Source organism: Apteryx mantelli, chromosome 20, assembly GCF_036417845.1.
Source record: "Apteryx mantelli isolate bAptMan1 chromosome 20, bAptMan1.hap1, whole genome shotgun sequence".
In the NCBI taxonomy this organism is placed as follows: domain Eukaryota; kingdom Metazoa; phylum Chordata; class Aves; order Apterygiformes; family Apterygidae; genus Apteryx; species Apteryx mantelli.
The window spans coordinates 9,670,359-9,690,516 of record NC_089997.1 but is presented as its reverse complement, the minus strand read 5'-3'; the positions used below and the strand labels follow the sequence as shown (position 1 = coordinate 9,690,516).

The 20,158-nt window shown below is 54.4% G+C and overlaps 1 protein-coding gene across 1 annotated transcript in view; it reads right to left on the bottom strand.

The window, feature by feature from the left end:
• LOC136993786 (scavenger receptor cysteine-rich type 1 protein M130-like) overlaps window positions 1-20,158 on the bottom strand; it is an 88,771-nt gene that overhangs the window by 442 nt on the left and 68,171 nt on the right. The window contains exons 4-17 of the mRNA XM_067308732.1: window positions 9,088-9,411; window positions 7,583-7,891; window positions 6,518-6,829; window positions 6,022-6,027; window positions 5,206-5,523; window positions 4,811-5,125; window positions 4,060-4,374; window positions 3,304-3,366; window positions 2,906-3,220; window positions 2,504-2,539; window positions 2,073-2,210; window positions 1,249-1,344; window positions 737-820; window positions 70-222 (exon numbers count right to left, since the gene is read on the bottom strand). Of these exons, the coding sequence (XP_067164833.1) occupies window positions 70-222; window positions 737-820; window positions 1,249-1,344; window positions 2,073-2,210; window positions 2,504-2,539; window positions 2,906-3,220; window positions 3,304-3,366; window positions 4,060-4,374; window positions 4,811-5,125; window positions 5,206-5,523; window positions 6,022-6,027; window positions 6,518-6,829; window positions 7,583-7,891; window positions 9,088-9,411 (2,784 nt within the window). The remainder of the gene's footprint in view (window positions 1-69; window positions 223-736; window positions 821-1,248; window positions 1,345-2,072; window positions 2,211-2,503; window positions 2,540-2,905; window positions 3,221-3,303; window positions 3,367-4,059; window positions 4,375-4,810; window positions 5,126-5,205; window positions 5,524-6,021; window positions 6,028-6,517; window positions 6,830-7,582; window positions 7,892-9,087; window positions 9,412-20,158) is intronic.

The window sequence follows — 20,158 nt, the reverse complement described above, 5'->3', positions numbered from 1 at the left end:
GTATGCAGTGACTCTCTGGGCACTGGGGACGGCACCCCAGGAGCCGGCAGCAATGCACTTCCCCCTCACCTCTCTGAGCCTCCCCAGGCCTGTTTCCCTCCTCTGCTTCCCTGGGCACTTCCCAGTCTCGCTGCCCAGGAACAACATCCTCCCCGGGGTCAGAGACTTCTCTGGCATCATCATAGCCATCTGCTGGGTCACCTCTGGGCAGGACAGGGACATCTGAAAGGAGAGGGGAGCTGGTGGCAATGAGAAGAGCCCTCCCGCAGAGCGGAGGAAGGAAGGACATGCAGGAATGAGGGGCTGAGACACTGGTGTTGGCAGGGCCACAGGAGACTCAGCATCTGTCCCACCTCCCCCAGGGTTGTGGGAGTGTGCATATGGCAGCGGGGATCCCTCTTGCCCAGCCACAGGGTCAGCAGTGCTGGGATCTGCACCGGAGCTGGCTGTGGAGACGCTGGTGCCTTGAGGCATGGCTCCTTGAGGTAAGCTCAGGGCCTGCTGGAGGCAGGGACAGGTTGAGCCTGGGAAGTCCCCCTGCGACCCCCCAGGGCACAGGGCTGCAGGCACCCAGCTCAGACGGGCATGTGTGACCCTCACATGCTCTGCATGGCTCTGGAGTCACTCCCGAGGGTGATTCCTCCCCACCCCAATGGCGACACTTAGTGACACCGCTGTTGGTCACACAGCTACAGGGAGGAGAGAGCAACCCTTCCTCTGCCTCACCCTCCATTACCTGGTGCTGACCCAGGACCGTCCTCCTCCTCGCCGTCCCCAGGCTCGGGCTGCAGCTTGGTCAGAGACCCCTCCAAAGAGGAGCCTGGCGAGAGGAGCAGCGGGTGTTATTGGGGTGAGCCCTGCTGACCCTGCTCACGGCCAGCACTGCTGGGGACGGGGACCCACACAGCAGGGACTGCGTGGGGAGGAGGGCTCGGGGCTCGTCCTGCTCCCATGGGACAAACCCCATCTCAAAGGGCCTTTCGGAGCTGCCCTGGGACAGCCCCTTCCCTCACCCACCAGGTACAACCCTGGACAGGCAGCCCGGCAGGCAGGGAGGAGCTGTGCCCTGGGCTGGGATGGGCAGAGCTGGTGGGGAGGAAGCTCCTTACTGGGCTGCTCTCCCCACAGATCCCGTGGCCCAGTGCTATGGGGACCACTGGCCTGGGGGCTGCCAAGGCCCTGTCCTGGGTCAGGGCTGGGGGAAAGGGCCCTGCAGACGTGCTCCCTCCAAAGTGGACCCACACCGACCTGAGCGACTGAACATCGCTTGCTTCTCCCATGTCAAGCTGTAGTCGATCTCCTGGTACACGGCCTCAGAGAAGGGCTCCAGAGACCTCCTGGAGCCTGGCGACAGAGGCAGGGTTGGCACAGGGACATGGAGACAGGAGACCTGACTCCGATGTGGTCACCCAGCCCTTCCCCCCAGACCACACCAGCACTGACCCCACAGCCCAGCCCCACTGCTCTGGCCAGGCACCACTGCCACGTCCCCAGTGACAGCAACATCCCTGTGGAGATGGTCTGGGACAATGTCACCCTCACCCTGTCCCTTCAGAGACAACCCCATGCCCCTTTTGGTCCCAAGTCTTGTCCCTGGTCTGACCCTGGAGCAGTTCCCGCAGCTTCTCTCCCAGGGGAGCTCCCCGCTCTCTGCCAGATGGGTCCATAACACGGCCCTGCCTTGCCATGGGTGGAAAGGGCTGGGCAGAGAGAGCAGCCTGGGGACCGGACACCCACACTGAGAGACCCCCTGCCCTGGGCTCCTCCCGGCACCGCTCCTGCCCCACAGCCTCCCCTCCAGCGCTGCCTAGAGCACAGCCAGCTGCTGCTCCCATCTCCGCCAGCCCCTCGCTGCCATTTCTCTCTTCACCCACCACCATCTCCTCCTGCATCTGAACTCTCTTCTCCCCTGGTTGCTGCTGTCCCACAGCCTAACAGTGGAGGGGCAGGGAATAGGGCAGGAGGCAGCACCCCCACCCCAGCTCCATCTGTGCCCCTCACAGACACCCCACAGCACCCGCGGGGCTGCCAAGAGGCATCACCCACCCTGGGACCGATGGGGAAGGACCCACCTCTGCGCTGAGCCCTGGCACTTCGCACTTGCCCCACCAGGAGGGCCAGCAGCAGGCAGAGCAGGGCCCCCAGGATGATGCAGATGACGACAGGCACCGAGATTCTCCCACTGTCCCTCGCACGGACCTGGGTGAGATCTGCATGGGCAGGGACATGGACAAGGCAGCCCCTGGCCTGGGGGAGGTGGGGGTCCAGGGACATCCCAGTCCTGACCCCCCAGACACATGGCAGCAGGGGGTGGGGGCGCAGGGTTGGGTCACCCGGCAGTTCCCACCCTGCTGGCTGAATCACAGCCCTCCCCAAAGACACCCACTCCCACCCCAGGGCCTCCTATCTGGGGCTTCACACCCCAGCACAGAGCCCCTTCCCTCGGGCTGCAGGTCACAACCTGGCCCCAGAGAGATCAACCCCAGGGAGGAGGGGAGGTTACCTGCTCGAGGAGGTGACGTTGTCGTCCTCGGTGCAGCTGCAGAGCAGAGAGAGAGATAGAGGGGTGTGTGTGTGTGTGTGTGTGTTTGTGCGCGCGCACGGACATCCCCTTAAAGTCCCATCTGAACTGTCCTTCTCTGGGTCCCCATGACAGGCCCAGGGTCCTCTGCTCTGGGCCATGGGGAGGACAGCACCAGCAGACCAGGGGATGCACTTACAGGGGTTGCAGGAGACCCACGGGCAGAGGCCTGAGGACACCCAGCCCCACAACAGCTGCTCCCCACCTGACACCAGACACCTGACCTCCCCAGGGGCATCCTTGCTCTGAGGAGCTCTGGGGCCTTGTGAGGACACAGCTGGGGAAACATGTCCTGGAACAAGGGGACGAAGCACTGCCACTCACCGGAGCAATTCACAGCAGCATCTTCCTTGTGCTGGCAGGCACCGCTGTCCCCAGGCTGGGCGCAGCAGTCCCAGAGAGATCGCTCCATCCCTCTGCACTCCACCCGCTCCAGCCAGATGGGACCTGTCCCCTTCCCAAATGCAGCCTCCCCCAGGGCAGACACAGCAGGGCCACAGCCCAGCTGCCTGCAGGCGACCTCGGCATCCTTCATGTCCCAGAAGTCATCGCACACCGTCCCCCAGGAGCCGCGGTGCCAAACCTCCACTCTGCCTGAGCACCCGTCCTCTCCTCCCACAGCACGAATCTTCTCCATCTCTGGAAAACGCAGAACCCCCCATGTCACTGGGGCAGCTGGGAGAGCCTGGCCAAGCGAGAAGGGCACATGGAGGAGCAGCTACCTGTGCAGCTCGTAGAGTTGGGGCATTCGGCCACCGGGGCTGGAGTGGCTTCTGGTCGTCTCCCTGCAGAAGGAAATGCTGCGGTGAAGGGGCTGCTTCATGGGAGTCATGTGGACAGGAGCAGGACTGACCTGTGCTTGAACCTCCCAGTGCCTCCTTGCTCATGGACACAGCTGGATCCCTGGTAATTCAGGGTAGAACAGCACAGCACTGAAGGCTTACCCCCGTCTGCTCACCCCCAAAGGTTCCCTGGTTAGCAGAGGAGCAGAAGGATGTTCCCAGAGGGGAGGCTTCTCTGAGCTCTGCTGCCAGCAGTGCCCTGCACGCTGCCTGTTTCCTACATAACCCTCAGCCACCAGGACTGGTTTCACTCTCCCCCTTCCCGTTCCCTCAGCAAACCACAGCCATGAGCAGGATGTTCTGCATGGACTTCCCAAGCTAAAAGGTGCTTGTCTGGGCCCTCTCTATGGGCAACAGAGAGCAACAGGCACCTCCAAGAGGTGTCCAAGGGGAGCTGGAGGAGACCCTGCCTGGAGGTGCTTCTGCCCCTCCTTGGGCTACGCAGGGAACTCAGGACAGCTATTGCTGATGGATATGTGTCACTCTGAGAGATGAAATCTTGTTTGTGTCACTGACAGCACAGTGGTCTGAAATGGAACATAAAAGCCACTCCAAGCTCTTTCTCTGCATTGCACCTCGCTGAACAGGGAGCAAGACCTGCTGTGAGCCTTTGTGCCAAGGTGGCTCCAGCCTTACCACTGCAGGTGATGTGAGTCTCTTCTCGTTGGTAATCACATGACTGCAGCTTCCAGGGAGCAGAGGGACACTGCCAAAAGGAGCTGTTCATCTTCCCACACTCAACACGATCCAGCCATGTGGAGCCAGATATCCTGCCATACGGCAGGTCTGCTTCAAGGAACCCTTCATCTCCACAGCCCAGCTCTTTGCACACCAGGGACATGGTGTCAGGAGTCATCGAGTTGGAGCAAACACTCCCCCACGTCCCATTGTAGAAAACCTGCAGGCGCCCAGAGCAGCTGTCGTTCTTCTCCAGCCTCAGGGCCGTGAACTCTGGAAGGAAAGGCACAAAGTGGGGGGGAACAAGCTGGTCCTGGGGTGAGGAGAGAGAAACCTGGAGCATCCCTGAAAATCCCCCAGGTTATTCTATGGCATCCATGGGCAGGAAGGCTTACTGCAAGGAGCAGGGACTCTTCTGGACACCCCAGGGCTCAGACAGGCAGAGGGCACTGCCAGCAAGTCACTGTTTCACCAAGGGAGCAGAGAGAAGTCCCCAACGTGCAGCACTACCCTCCCCTCTAAGCCCTGGGGACGTCTGTGCTCTCCCTATAACCCTGACTAGCTCCAGTGAGGACTGTGCACGGATGTCCCCAGGATGGGGGCAGGAAGGGGGCTCAGGGCAGCCAGGGGCAGGCTCGGCCATGCCCTGCTCTCCCTGCATCCCTATCTTCCTGGGCACCAGGCTCCCACCACTGCTCCCCACACAGACCTGAGCAGACGACTCCTGCGTCCTCTTTGTGCATGCAGTCGTGCTGCCCCCAGGCCTCGGCAGGGCAGTCCCAGAGAGCAGCTTCACCCCCGGAGCAGTTCACATCATCCAGCCAGATCTGCCCGGAGCCTTCCCCGTAACGAGCAGAGCCGGTCACCTCCACAGCCACCCCACAGCCCAGCTGGCGGCAAACAACGGTGGCGTCGGACAGGTCCCAGGAGTCGTCGCAGACGGTCCCCCAGGTGCCCTTGTAGTAGATCTCCACTCTCCCGGCACAGCGCCCTGCCCCGTTCACCAGCCGGACCCGCCGGCTCCCTGCAGCCGGGAGAAACCCCAGCTGTCAGCGGCTCCCGGCCCTGGGGAGTACAGTGTGTTGGGGACTGTCAGCGACTCACCTGAGCAAACCACTCCCACATCCTCCGCAATTCCTTCCGGCACTGCCTCAGGCAGGGAGGTGTTGCAGAGGGTCAGGCGAGTCTCCTTCCCTGCACACTGGACCCTTCTCAGCCCCACGGGGCCCGTCCCTCGCTCAGACTTTGGCGGGTTGTAGGCTCGCTCTGCCTCTCCGCACTGGAGCTGCCGGCACACCACGCTGGCATCGTTCACATCCCACTGGTCATCCAGGACTCTGCCCCATGTCCCGTGCAGCAGCATCTCCACTCGCCCGTCACAGCGGCTCCCTCCGCCCACCAGCCACAGGGATTCAGAGGATCCTGCTCGGAGACAGGCAAAGTGCCCTGGACCCTCTGTGACACCGGGGACACCTGCACCCTGCCATGTGTCTCCCATTTCTGATGCCCTGGGACACCCAGGCACTCACCCATCTGTAGCCGGCTCACAGTGAGGAACTTGAGGATGGAAGTTTTCCAAGTTTTTTTTTTTTCTTTTTTCCTCCAGTCACTAAACCCTGCTGACTACAAATGTCATTTCTCAGGAAGGGACAGGGATGGGGAAGCATGGGAGGTGAGGGCAAATCCCAGAGCCACCAGATATGTCCTTAATGATGAATGTGGAGCAGCTTCAGCAGGAGGAAGCACTGGCCTGTGCAATGGCCTGGGTGACGGACAGGATGAGCACAAGCCTTGCTCCATCTCAACGCTGGGACTGACCCCTGCTGAGACACCCAGGGGAGAGCCCACACGTCTCTACCCCTCTGCATCCCTAGGGATCAGGGATGTGGAGCTTGTGTCCTTGGCAGGAAGCAGAAGCACGAGGGCCTTTCTTACAAAACAGGATGAGTTTGGGGTTCATACTGACAAGAAGCAAGGGCAAATCCCAGCCCCGCTCTGCAGCTCGGCCTCAGGGATTGCTCCTGCTGGATGCGCCCACAGCAGCCCCTGCAGGCGGTGGGATCAGGGTCTGCAGGGCTCTCCGTGGTCTGGGACGGGGCTGTGTGCTGCAGGAGGGAGCGGGGGGTCCTTCACAGCTGCACTGAGTGGAGCTGTGTCCCACAGCCCCGTCCTGTGCCTGTGCTGCAGGAGGGCAGCAGAGGAGCCCAGGCCTGGCGGTGGTCTCCAAGACCTGAACCAGCTGCCCTGGGGAGGCAGAGACCTGAGCAGGCAAAGCCCTTTGAATCCCTCCATGGGAAGCCAGGGTTTCTCCAGGAAGAACATTCAGTTTGTCATTGCCATGGGCTCCCCAGTTTTGGGTTGCCGTGTCATACACAAGGGGCAAGTTTATTTAATCCTCCATTTTCCCTGAACTCACCTGAGCAAAAAACACCAGCAACGTTGTCATGTGAGCATGGGGAGGCCCCCAGGGCAGTCACAGGGCACTGTACCAAATGGGATTCGGTCCCATCACAGTGGAAGGTGTCTTTCCAGACAGGGCCGGTTCCTCTCCCAAAATGCCCTCCTCCAGGAACAGACTCGGCAAATCCACAGTTGAGGTGATGACAGAGAACATGGGCGTCGGAGATGTCCCAGTGAGAGTCACAGAGGGTTCCCCAGGTCCCCAGCACCTGGATCTCCACCCGCCCCGAACACCTGCTGCCATTCACCAGCCTGAATCCTGTGTACTCTGGGGAAAGAGGAGGAAAAGTGAAGATGGTGTTAAGAAAATTTTCACTATACTCCACTTTTGCAGAGAAAGAACATGCAAGGTCAGGGTGCCTTCCAAGCAGAACATCTTATCTGATCTTGCCTTAGCCCTGGTTTTTGTACAAAGTTGAAGATCTGCAAAGAAGCCACTAAAATCCAGCCAGCAGTACAAAAGTTGTTCAAAGGTAACACCAGAAGAGGCGCAAATAAGCTAATGAATAATTATAGGATAGACCATATAAGGCTGGCACAGAACTACCTTGTACTGTAACATGGGAAGGGGATTGGTAGACCTAAGAATCGTGGATAGATCTGGTTGGTTATGTAAACTGAAGTATTGAAAATGTAACAACTTACTATCGCTTAAAAGTTGTAATGAAAAGCTGCTCGGGTCCCTTCTTGGCCTCCCAGCCAAGAGGCACCTTATTGCTAGCAATAAAACTTTAAAAACTTTGAAATCTGACTCCTACTGCTCGTTACTGGTGCCCGTGAATGAACAAATGAGAACAGATAATTTTAACGTTGGCTTTGTGCTCTTGCACCCTCAGGTGTTGAAGGAGACCCCAAAGGGATAGCAGCCCTTTCTGCTCCTTCCACATCATTTTAAGATTACAGACAACAACTCCACCCCTCCTGCACTCACACCATGCTCAGCACGGTCACTTCCCTGCTCCCCTACCCCACAGTGCACAGCTCAGGGGAGGCATTTCACACCTCCTCCCTGAATGCTCACGTGTGCAGGTGACACCAGCGTCGTTCGCGTGGGTGCAGGTCTGGTTGCTGAGGGACATCCTGGGGCAGGAGGAGAGGAGGGATTCATTCCCCACACACTGCAGCTCTTTGTCCCAGATGGCACCAACTCCCTCTCCAAAGTGAGCTGCCCCGGGGATGGACAGGACTGTGCCACACTGCAGCTCCCTGCAGATAACCTCAGCAGCTTCGAGACCAAAGTGTGAGTCACAGACTGTTCTCCACTGGTCTCCATCTCTGATCTCCACACGTCCTGAGCAGGGGCTGGCCCCTCCAACCAGCTGGACAAATCCTGGAGAAAACACCAATGACAGGCAGTTCCCAGAGGCTTCCAGCAGTTACATACCTGCATCCCACATGATTCCCAAGGCAGCCACATCCAAAATGACCCATGAACACCCCAGCAGCAGCCGTCCGTGGGTGTTGATGACACAAACCCTTCAGGGCCCCTTGCACCTCCTCTCACACCTGCACTGCACTCCAGGGCTTGTGTCTATCCTGGACCCACAGCCACAGGCACTGCTCAGGGAAATGCTGCTGCCCCAGGAGCCCAGCGCTGCCCGGCACAGGCCCCCAGCACCACAGTACCTGGACCAGGGAAATGGGCCCAGGTGCTGCAGAGCTCAGAGCCAGGCTGGGGAATCGCCTCAGAGCAGCACAAAATGCTCCCTGTTCCTGGGGGTGTCCTGGGGTGTTGGGGTGTCTGTGAGGGGAGACACGTCCCAGGCACAGAAATGGTGCAGCTGTAACCAGGTCGGTGTCTGGGCCAGCTGTCTCCTCCGACACGTGCCTGGGGAGAGGTGTCCCCAGGCAGGGCCACAGAGCACTGCTGGGGCTGTGCACGTTGTGGCCAGCGACCGGGCAGAGGAACAGGAGATCCGCGTGCAGCCCTGGGCTGACACCGGCGCACGCTGCAAAAGCAGGCGCAGACGAGGGTCAGCAAGTGCTGGCAAAGCCCTGTGACACGGGGCAGCGTGGGGAGCCGAGGGCCGGCAGGAGCGGCTGGACAGCGGGACAGTGCTGCCTGCACAGGCCGCGTTCCCCGCGGGGCTGTGACAGCCCCAAGGACCCTGCAGGGCCTGTGCGTGCCGTGATGTGGGAGGGAGCAGCCAGGGGCCTTGCAGCCGCCAGGCCCCGAGCTTGCGTGAGGCTGGTCCTCATGGGGCGGTCCTGGGCACGGGGTGCAAGGTGCTGCCCGTCACCTTGCTCCTCTGCCCCAGGCCCTGCTCTTCTCCTCTCTGAAAAGCCCCTTCGGTTCAGCCTGAGGGTGGGCTGAGCCCCCGAGACCCTGATGGGGTCTGCACACCCGCGGTGGGCTCACCCGGGGCTTTCCCCAGGGACAGCAGCAGCAACAGTCCCAGCTCGGCAGCAAGAGCAGCCATGTCAGGGCCTGCTCCGGTACCCACGCATTTCTCCTTCAGGGCACAGCCCGGTTAGTCCCCGATCCCAGGACCCACCCCAATGGTGAGGAACTGGCTGACTCCTTACCTGAACAAACCACTCCAGCATCCCTAGCATGACTGCAGTAACGTTTACTCCAGTCAGCATGTTCGCACTCAGACAGGGCAGTCTCGGTGCCTTTACACTGAAGATAGCTCAGCCAAATCTGGCCAGATCCTGGCCCAAAAGGTGCACCTGAAAGAGCTTGGAGAGCAGATCCACAGTCCAGCTGCTTACAGACTACAGCAGCGTCTTTCATGTCCCAGCGATCATCACACACCGTCCCCCACTGGCCCTGGTGTTTCACCTCCACTCTCCCAGCACAGGGACTGCCTCCAGCCTCCAGCCTCACCTCTGCAGCACCTTCAAACACAGACATGGGGCTGGTTAGGAGAGTGCCGAGGCCCCGCGCTGCAGCTTTGCAGGGTCCTCTGCCCAGGGCCAAGTCCCAGGCATCGGGGGTGAGAGCCCTCTCCCCACTGGGCTGTCCCAGGGGCAGTGTCGGGGTCCCTTCTCTCTCTGCGGGCTGCACTGGGCTGGGCTGGGAGACGCCCAGCTCCAGCCCTTCTGGGTCATTCCCACCCCTGAGCCCTCAGCACCTCCTTGCACCCCGCATCCTGCCCATGTCCACCCAGACACCACACCAGGCTCTGCACAGGGCACCCGCTCCTCCCCAGCAAGGCACCTCAGGAGCAGCTCCAAACCCCCAGGCCTCCCCACACTCCTGCGTCCCCCACAACCCCAGCCCCCTGCCCACCACCCGCCCTGGGCACCACTCAAACCCACCCACCTCCCGCAGGGTTTCCAGGTCCCCAGGGAGCACCAAGATGACCCCACAATCCTTCCAACGCTCATTCCCTCCTTGCCCATGGTGATGAGCCCAGGGCCTGCTATTGGCCAGAACCCCTGGGAAGGACACCTCTCTGCCAGGCTGTGGATGAGATGGCCTCTTCCCTTCTCTCTGCAGGGAACAAACTGCCCCTCCTTGGGCCAGGCACACGCTGACAGCACAGCCAGGCACCAACTGCCATAAGCACACGAGCCCTGGAAGCACCAATACCCTTCTCCCACCCAGAGCAGCACAGGGTCAATGGACTTGAGAACCTTCTGACCCTTGTCTCACTGCTTTCTGGGATGAAACCCCTTTTCCAGAGGGATCCCCATGACTCCCCTGGTACCCATTGGCCCCAGGGCTGTGGAACAAGAAAGCAGGCACTTACCCCAGCAGAGCTGCACCCAGAGAAGCAGCCACAGCACCTGAGGGACAAGGAGTCCCTCTGCCTCCATCTGCAGCCTCCTGCCCTGACGGCACTGCCCTGATGCACCCCACTCCTTGCCACAGCCCCTGGGGACTCGCACAGGACAACAAAATGGGAGGCCAATATATATCTGCAGGTGCTGGCTCAGCTGCAGGAGGAGCCAATCGAAGCAGCAGGCACCTTTTTAGACATTATCAGGGCTTATCTCCCTTCTGACACAGCCCAGCCCTCCAATGAACTTCTCCAGCGCTCTTCATGACCATATATGAGGCACGGCTCCACTGCGGATGTCACGGTTGCTGCTCTGGGGCATCATCGTGGGGCCCATCCCAGTGGGACAGGGCAGATCATGGTGGGGAAATGGGTCTGTTGCCCCTTGTACCCCACTGCGGGGGACTGGGAGCTTTGGGCATGTCGTACGCTGTGTTTGCCCGAGTGCCCAAGGTGCGAGTGTCCAGCTGTCCCCGCACCATGGGAACCGTGGAGCTGGGATTGCCCCTGGGACGGGCTGTGTCAGGAAGGGAAGGAAACAGAAACAGCCCCTCACCCTGCTACAGCCCTGCTGTGCCGGGAGCAGCAGCGGTGAAAGGCCTCTTTGCCATGGCCAGAGCCCCATCCTGTGAGTGCGGGCTTGTCGATCCCTTCCTGGACAGCCCTGCGGTGGGTGCCCTGGTCAGGAGCAGGGAGCTGGGCCGTTTCACTCCTCTGACAGCACACAGGGCAGCCCAGGCATTCAGACCCCCCCGACTCTCAGCATGTTCACCCCACAGCCCGTTATTCCCTCGCAGGGGCTGATCGGGAGATCAAAGCCTCGCCTGCAGGTGCACAAACCACAGCCCACGTGACCTCGGCAGCCTGCGCCGCGCTCTCCCTGCAGCAGCACCTGAGCCAGGAAGACGGTGGTTTCTCTCTGGGCTTGCTTCCCCAAGCACTGTCACTGCATGGAGCCGCTGTGCCAGCTCCAGCCCCAAACCTGCTCCCAGGGATGGCGCTGCAGGGGCTGCTCCTGCTGCCTTTGCAGACACGGCTGCTGGGCACAGCTCCTAGAGGGGGATTTTTCCTCGCAAGTGACCAAACCACCCCCCGGGCCCTGCACTCAAGGCTGGGCAGGGGGACGGGTGTCCCCTGTGCAGCAGGGTCTCAGTGCTCACAGCTCACAGCACTACCACAGCCCAGGGCCATCGGCACTTGGCACCTCGCCATCTCTCTGTAACTCCCGTCCATCGCACACCACCACTTATGCAAAACAGCACACACATTTCACTGCAGTTTCTCATTAGTGATGCTGCATCTCACCCCACCCCACCATGCTGCTATTGCACACCTTCATGCATTTCAGTGCCATTAGACTTTCACGTACGGTCACGTATTTTACTTTTCCACTTACTCAGTGGTTTTCTATTCAGAAATGCTGGGGCATTGTATTAGGCTCTTTGAATATCATTGTGCCTTTCTTTTCTCACATTACTGCATTATGTTCCCCTTCCATGGGATGCTTCAGGAGCACTCTGCATTTAACTTATTCACCTTCCCTTCCCTTCCCAACAGGCACACGGCTTGGATACTGATTGTGAGGTCACTGCTGCCGGAGTGCCTGTTAGGCCAGCAGCAGGCACATGGGTGGGACATGTGCTTTTGAGGTCATTCCTGCTGCAGTAACTGATAGGCCAGCAGCAGGCACAGGGCTTGAATGTCGACTGTCAGGTCAGTGCTCCCTGAATAGCTCATAGGCCAGCGGCAGACACAGCGCTTGGATGTTGATTGTGAGGTCACTTCTCCCAGAGCCCCTGATAGGCCAGCAGCAGGCACGTAGCTTTGATGCTGCTTGTGAGGTCACTGCAGCTTGAATGCCTGATAGGCCAGCAGCAGGCACTTGGCTTGCATGGTGATGGTGAGGTCACTACTGACTGAGTCCCTCATAGGCAAGGAGCAAGCACATGGCTTGGTTGTTGACTGTGACATCACTTCTTCCCGAGTACCTGATTGGCCGGTAGAAGGCACATGGCTTGGATCTGGATTCTGAGGTCACTGCTGCCTTAGCGTGGTGCATCAGGGACACAGAGGGGACACGACTGAACATGGCAGCAGGCAGAGCTCCCCAAGGGCCTGAAAACACAGCAAGGCCAACTCTCCATCCCTGGAAGTTGCTTTTATTCCACCAAAGGCTTTGAAAATGGACTTTCTGGGAACATCCATTTTCAGCCCTGGTCATGTTCACTTCCCACCTCAAGGAAGCAGATGAAGTGGTTCCAAGGGGCTTCACTTGGCCAAATCTGTCCTCTCTCTTGTGCCTAATCTGCTGCCAAAAAGAGGCCTCTGTGGGGATTTTTCCTGTGCCCCTCTTCTGAGGTGACATTACCTCTGTCTCCCCCAAGAGCCTTTGCACCCAGTCTCCAATCAGAACATACATTCAGTACTACAGTTCCAAAGGTGATATTAAAGCAAATATTAAAACATGAAGAACAGAGACCCAGTACGGACCTTGCAGAAAAATCTCACAAGCTCCCTGCTGTTGGACAGGGGGAATTTCTACAGCACACAGACCCTGGAAATCAGAGATTACCAATGCTGCAGGTCTGTATGCTGCTGGGAAAGGAGCGACCTCAAAGTAGATTCCCAGCCATGCGCTTGCTGCTGGCCTATCAGGGACTCAGAAAGACATGACCTTACACTCACCTTCACAGCCATGTGCTTCTTACTGGCCTATAAGTCTCTGAGACAGACGTTACCTCACCATAACTTCCCCAGCCATGCACCAAATGCTGACCTATCAGCTGTGCAGGGAGAAGTGATCTCAAAAGCACAGATCCCAGCTGTGGACCTCCTGCTGCCCTATCAACCGCTCAGGCAGAAATGACCTCACAATCACCTTTCCAGACACATCTCTGCTGCTATCCAATCAGTTCATCACTCACAAGTGACCTCACAAGCAACAGAGAAGCCTTCTTCCTCCAGATGGCCTATCAGGTACTCAGGCAGAAGTGACCTCAGAATCAATAGCCGAGCCGTGTGCCTCCTGCTGGCCTGACAGCTACTTACAAAGAATTGATTTGACACTGCTGATTTTCTGGCATAGCTCTCATAGACAGTGGTGACTTCACTACCCACATCGCGGCCACACAGCTATTGCCACCTGCAGCTCCCCCTGCCTTCTCCCAAGACTGAGCCAGCTCCTGAACAGCCTCCTTGATTCACCTTGTGGCTCCACAATGCTCATAGTGAGCAAAACACCCATTACGTACCAGTTGCTACCCCAAAAAAGGATTAGTTTCTGCTCAGGTATTACCTACACCTAGTCTATGACACTCAGGAATTGGAGAACAGCCTGTAAGTAATTCTTAGCAACATTTTCTAATGGGAGGATGGCATAGGAGCAGTGATCATGAAACTGAAGACAGCAGGGCCTCCTGTCCCAGGCAGAGTCAGAAGCCTTCCCGCAACTCAGAAGTCTGGTTCCTTCCCCAATGCTGAACAAAACCAGCAAATCCTCCACACATCCAGGACAACAAGCATTCTCCTATTTCATGGTTTCACCTTCTGGAGCTACTGCAGCAAAGCAACCCCATCGCCGGTGTGAGGGCACCCGCCGCATTTGAACACGCCTGCAGCCCCCACCAAACCCACTCGCACCCGCTCTCTCTCCCACTCACTTCTCTCCTTTCCTCACTCTCCTCTTCCCCACCGGCTCCCAAGGGACCCGCTGCGGTTCAGGGCACGGCCTCCCTCTCCCCGGCGGTCGCTGCAGAGGTGCAGGCCTGGCTGCGGAGGAAGCTGCCCTGCTGGCTGCCGGTGCGGGGAGCTGCCTTGCTCCTGACGCCGCTGCCTGAGGGGGCTGTTTGCGCCCTGCCCCGAGTGACCGGCCCTGTGGGGCCACGGGGCGCTGCCGCTGCGTGGTTCTGCCCTGCTCTTGGCGCTGCCCTGCTCTCCTGCTCCTCCGCTCTCCTCTCCTCTCTGCCTTCCCTTTTGCTTCGCTCTTTCACGCCTTTTCCTCCCTCTCCCCCTCACTCCCTCTTTCTCTCCTCTCTCCCCTCTCCCCCAGGTCAGGCCCCACCCCTTCCTCCCCTCCCTGAGGGCCCCGCATACTGGATTCTGATTGGCTGACAGAGCCGTCAGTCTGAGGGAGCCCCGCCCTCCTCCTCTTCCCAGCCAACAGGAGGGCCGCACTGGGGGTGTTGCCACGGCAATGCCAGGGCCACGTGACCCAGCAGTGACCCCTCCCCTGGGTGGGACTGCGCCATCTTAGTGGTGGCTGCGGTGTGAGAGGCTCCTTCAGTGCTGATGAGCTGCTGTTCCGAGCTGATGCACATTGAAACACAGTTCGTGCATGGGGCAAGTCAGGACACGGAGGAAGAGGGGGCCGCAGCCCACTGAAGGAGTCCTGGTGTTTCTGCAGCTCTGCCTGCGGCCTCCTTCCCGACGTGGCCTTTGTGCAGCCCAGGCTGGCGTTGTCTCCTCGAGGATGTGCAGCGTGTCCCAGCCGTGGGGTGGCCTGTGTGACGGGTGCAACCATGGAAGAAACAACCACAGTTTGCACCACAGTTAAGAATAAAGAGTCGCTGTATCTGGGGAAGGTGTTAGCTGTGAATGACTTACTGCTACCATGCAGAGCAGTTGAAGTACTGTTAAAAGCTGCCATAATTTCTTTATAATATCTGACTCTGATCTTTAGAATTTCTGTTTTTCTCCTACAGAAGTGGATTTTTCACTGTATTCAGCAGGAGGGAAAAATGAACCTAAGTACAGAGTGTGACTGCAAATTCTCTAGCACTTGTTCTTAAATCTCTGTCAAAAGGGAACATTTGAACTATTATTTATTTATTTATTTTAGGTTTCAGGAACCTGGCTAAGTGTCAGTTTGACTCTGTCATTATGTGCATTCTATATTAAGATGCCCTACTGCTTATATTTATTTTTTCAAACCTTTTTTTCACACTTGCTTTTCTTTGCTCTTACAAGTGCAGCTCTGTATCGGTCCTGCAGAAGCAGTATTGCAAACCAGTGGATGACATGAGCATGATGGAAGATCTTGGGTTATTCAGCGATGCAGAAAAATCTACATATTCATTTATCTTTCTCTTTTTGTGTAAGTAATATATTCACACAGCAAAATAATACTTCTAATGAAGCTGAAGTAACTTCTTCCACAGAGTACCACAGTCTGAGAAAGCTTTTTTTTTCCTCTCTAATTATAACTTACATATTGATAGGTATGACCATACTAGAGGCATCCACTGAGCAGGGAGGACATATCTTCTTCCTCAGAAAATGTGAAATAGCAGTCACAAGTTGTATACATCTTATGCTGCATTCTCTGAACTGCCTTTTTGTGATTTTTTGAATGGACACTCTGTTTACAAACAGCTGTTTCAGGACTTGCTTTTTCACTCTAGAGCTTACCCAAAATAATGGCTGTGGTTGAAATATGCAAGAAGACTGTGTGATGCCTTCCATCGCATAGGCACAACTAAGCTGTTAATCTGTTGTACTTTTAGTCCTCAGTTACTAAATCTTGTTGTTCCTCATGCACAAAGGAATGATGTTTGCTTGGGCAGTGTGGTTAGCCTACAGGCTAAAAAGGTGCTGTACAGCTTCCTGTGCTTGTCCCAGTGACTGAGGTTTGGATTGCCGTTTGCCTGTTTTTCCTTGACATCTCATCACCTTCCAGAGAATCTCCTGGGTCTTGTAGTTTAGTCGCCTGTTAGAGGGAAAAGTGTCCTAGAATCGTTTTCATGAATGGACTTAAGCTCCCTTGTGATCTGCTCCCTTCATGGAGAGCCACTTCCAGAATTTCCTTTTCACAGATGTGAAGCCTCCTCAAATCCAGGCTGCATTTAGTGATGGCAACTCTTTGTGTATTTGTTCCTGTGCCAGCATTACCTGTGAGTGTAACTGGTTCTCTGTCCCTACAGCAACTTCTACCAACCATGTTTCCTCTCTCTCTGTTTTGCTCCATTAAATTAAATTCTCTCTGCTGGGTGCTTCCTGTGGGTACTACTGCCCTGTTCTTTGAGAACTCTAGGATAAAAAGCAAAGACAGATTCATGTACTTCAGGAATCCCTGTGGATGTCCTGCTTTTTGCTTTGCTAATCTCTCTCTCTCTTTTTTTTTTTTTTTTTTTTTAACATGTCCTGGTCCATGAGTCAACATGTTAACAGAGAGGCAAAGTAGGTCATGAACTAAATTTAAAAGTACTGTTTTTTTTCTTGTATTAAAATATGCATCCATTTTCTCATCTCTTTTTAGACTGACAGATACAGGCCTAAAATAGAATGGGCCTCTTGTGAAAACAAGTAGACCTTTATGGTTGTATTCCAGTGATCCTTCCTTGTTTTCTGCATCATAGAACTTCATGCTAATCTTTTGTGTACCTGCAGAGCCTTGATAAAGCTACTGTGTAGGCACCAAGTGTGCGCATCTCAGATTTTCTGCGTGTTTGTGGCTGATCCTTCTTGTTTCTTGTAATAAGGAAAACCTTGAGGCGTACTCCCAAGGAGGGAAGAACCAGAAAGAAACTTAAAGAACTGTTGATGAGATTGCTGACACTCAAGATGGCAGTGCAGGTTAGTTCTGGCTTTCAGTTTTCTTTACTGTGTTTTGGCCAAAAGTCTCCTCTGAAGCAACTGAAAGGAGCTGGACTACTGGCCATTTTTTATCTATTCACATTTCTGTATACCTTAGCGCTTACAAGCCATAGTCAGGGACTCCAGGGCCCTGCTAATAAGCTCCGGACAAAGAGTCAGGAAACAAAATTGGACCTTTTCCCAAATGCTTATAACCGAGCACAAGAGAAAAGGCAAGAGATAGCTGTTGACAGGTGAGAATACAAGGAAATGCACAGTGCTACTCTGAATGATGAGCACTGCTCTCACTGCAGCAGTAGCCTGACAGTTTTCATGGGTTTCGAGCAGCGCAGAGAGAATTTTCAGGAGGTAAGGTTGACTGCCAGGTGCATATGAAAACTTTCTCCCAAGCATAAAGGTGGCAGGTGAGAAGAGAACATGCTTCTGCATTTTTGTATTGAGGGGTTAGTCAGTGAGAGGTGCTGTCAGGGCCGGCTCAGACTTCAGAGCTGTTCTCTGGGCACTCAGTGGGAAATAATGTAAGAATGAGGGTAGTTCATGAAAGGCCTTAGCAACTCTGTTTGCTGTGAGAGAAGAAACTTGAAGGGTGTCAGGAGAATGCACTTTGTGATGAAGGGAATAAGTTCAGAAGATGATCTTCAGAGCAACTTTCTGAATGGATGTGAGTGGGGCAAGGCTGTATTTCAGGACAGAAGAGGATGTTGCAGTAGTTGAGCTGATCATGCCTTGAGGAAGAGATGTAATTATGCAATATGTTGTGAAGGCAGTACCTTGTCCATGTTCCGCAGCCTGTTCAAGACTTGAACGAGGGGAATAAAAACCTATAAAAAGGCTCAAGCCCAAACCTGTATGCATCATAATTATCATCCTGTATGCATCGTAATTAATTGAAGCTCTCTCAGGAGCTCCCTTCTTGACCTGTCCTGCTGTTTTTGGTAACAGCTGTGAACATGAAATTTAGGGGAAATCAGGTGGAATAGATTCAAAAATACGGTTACTTTGCAAGGCTTTACAGTTACTTTGCAAGGCTCTGGCATCTTCCATATGCCAAAGTCAAGCTGCATATAAGTACCATGTCCTTTTCTAGTCACTCACATGCCAATACTAGTTTCTTCTTGGATTATTTCTCTGTGGAAGTGCTCTTAAACAAGAAAAACTCCAGAAAGAAGTGTTAATGGCCATTGTGGTGAGAAAGGCTGTTTTGGATGCTGTAAGCACTCAGAGCTTGGAGAATGCTGTCTATTGCTTGATATAAACACTTTGTTTGGCAATCTTTAGAGCAGTCAGTTCAGGAAAGAAGAGGGGGCATCAGTTTTGGAAGACCGATGAGTAGATACGTATACGAATACGAGTAGATAAGAGTAGATACGTAATGCTCAGGGAAACTGGATGCTTTGTGTGTCAGAATGATCAGAGAAAATGAGCAAATTGTAGCTGAATTTTGGTTGTGAACTAGTTACACACTTTACCTTCCCAACAAAGATGGAATTTTGCTCTCACGAGGAAGAACATGTAATGCAGTTTAAAATCAGATGCAGGAGGAATACATATAATGGGCTGGAAACTTCACAGATCTCACAGTACCTTCTGGGGTAGACTGCACTTGATTTTTGATGTGACTTAGTGTGACCTAATCTTGTTTTTGTTATTGCCTTTGAAATGCTTGCAGATGGAAACATGCAGTCTACAGCAGTGATTCCCCATCCTCCGCTGATGATGATGAGCAACATTTTGCCCAGGAATCTACTGAAGAGGAGGAGCAGCTGCCTGACTGTGAAGTGTTCTCCTCCCTGCTCCTGCACAGAGTCTAAACGGTGGCAATATTTAATCCATTGGCATAATATGTAAGTTGTTAGCACTGGTGGCTCTTAAGTGGGCTCTCTACCATTGGACTTTTACAATTGATTCTTTAAGAGTAATTGGATTTCTTTGGAGAGGTTAGGCGTAAACTCTAACTATTTTAATGTAAAATTCTACTGCCCCTCTGCTTTACAGTAGGCTATTCAGAAAGAAACCCCCCCAACAGAAAATGTATATGTAGAGGCAAGGATGGGGTTTCTTTGACTTCCTTTAACCTAGATCGTGGGTTCTGTTGAATTTATTTTTAGGTAAACTGAGGCAGCAATACATTTGTGTGCTTGAAAAACTTCTGCCAATGTTGAGCTTTTATAGTAGCAGTAAAAAGTAATTTCTTAAGATTTGTTAAAATCCAGAATGTATGTAGATTCAAAGTAGAGGGAATTCCTTGCCATAGTTCAAGGCTTAGTGTCTTGTGTGATAAAAGGAAAGTACACTCAAAAGGTGTCCTGGTTTAAAAAGGTGGTTTGGGGGGTTTTGTTGTCTTTGAGTGTTTCATGTACATGTGACCTTGATTAGTATATAAGCAGGAGAGGTTTATCTGTTGGAAGTCAATTGTAATGTTTTGCTTGAAAGACCAGGTGTTTCCCTTTATGGGCACAATATTTGTAGATTTAATAGTTAGCTGTATGTATTCTCTATCAGCAAAACTCAGTTTACAGCATGATGAAATATAACTTTAAAATCTTGTCTTTCAGTAAGGTTAAAAGTACTGCAAAGAAGGAAACAAAAACCTTCAAATGTCTTGCTGCTTTCTTCATTGACATTCTCTTCTAAACAGCAGTAGGTTAGCTTTTCTAGTTGATATTTAAGTATTATCTGGAAATGCAGGTACCTTTTTCTTCCTGCCACCTTTAGACTTTCTCCTCAGCTATTGCCAACCAATTCTAGGAGACAAAAATCCAATAAGTTACAACTTTTAAAGAAGGAATGAAAGGCTTTTCTATCAAGTCCTGCCTGTCTATCTGGAGATAGATCAGATCCATGTATGAGGATCGACTAGAGGACTGAGTTTAGTGAACTGCTAAAGATATGAAGTGGAAATGAGAGGAGGCAGATGGACTGTGGGGAAGCAGCATTAGTTTGTGGAGAAGCTGCAAGGCTTTAGATAGCAGGACAGCATTAGTCATGATATTTGATGATATCATTTGAAGGAACTGCAAGAATGGTTTCAGGCAGAGGTTCAAATATGTCATTGTTTGAGGTAGTGCTTCTTGGGCTGAATGGCTTTGAACTCTTTGAGGAGGCCTACATTAACTATTATATCCTAAATCCATTTTCTCTCATCCTCTTTGGAAAAATGAGGTGGAACCTTTGCCCCCTGGCTACTGGACATCAGAGAGCTGATCCTGAGGAAATGGAGGACTGCTTCCAGGGCCAGCACTGACCCCTGACCTGGGGACTTAGCCCTGAACTGCTTG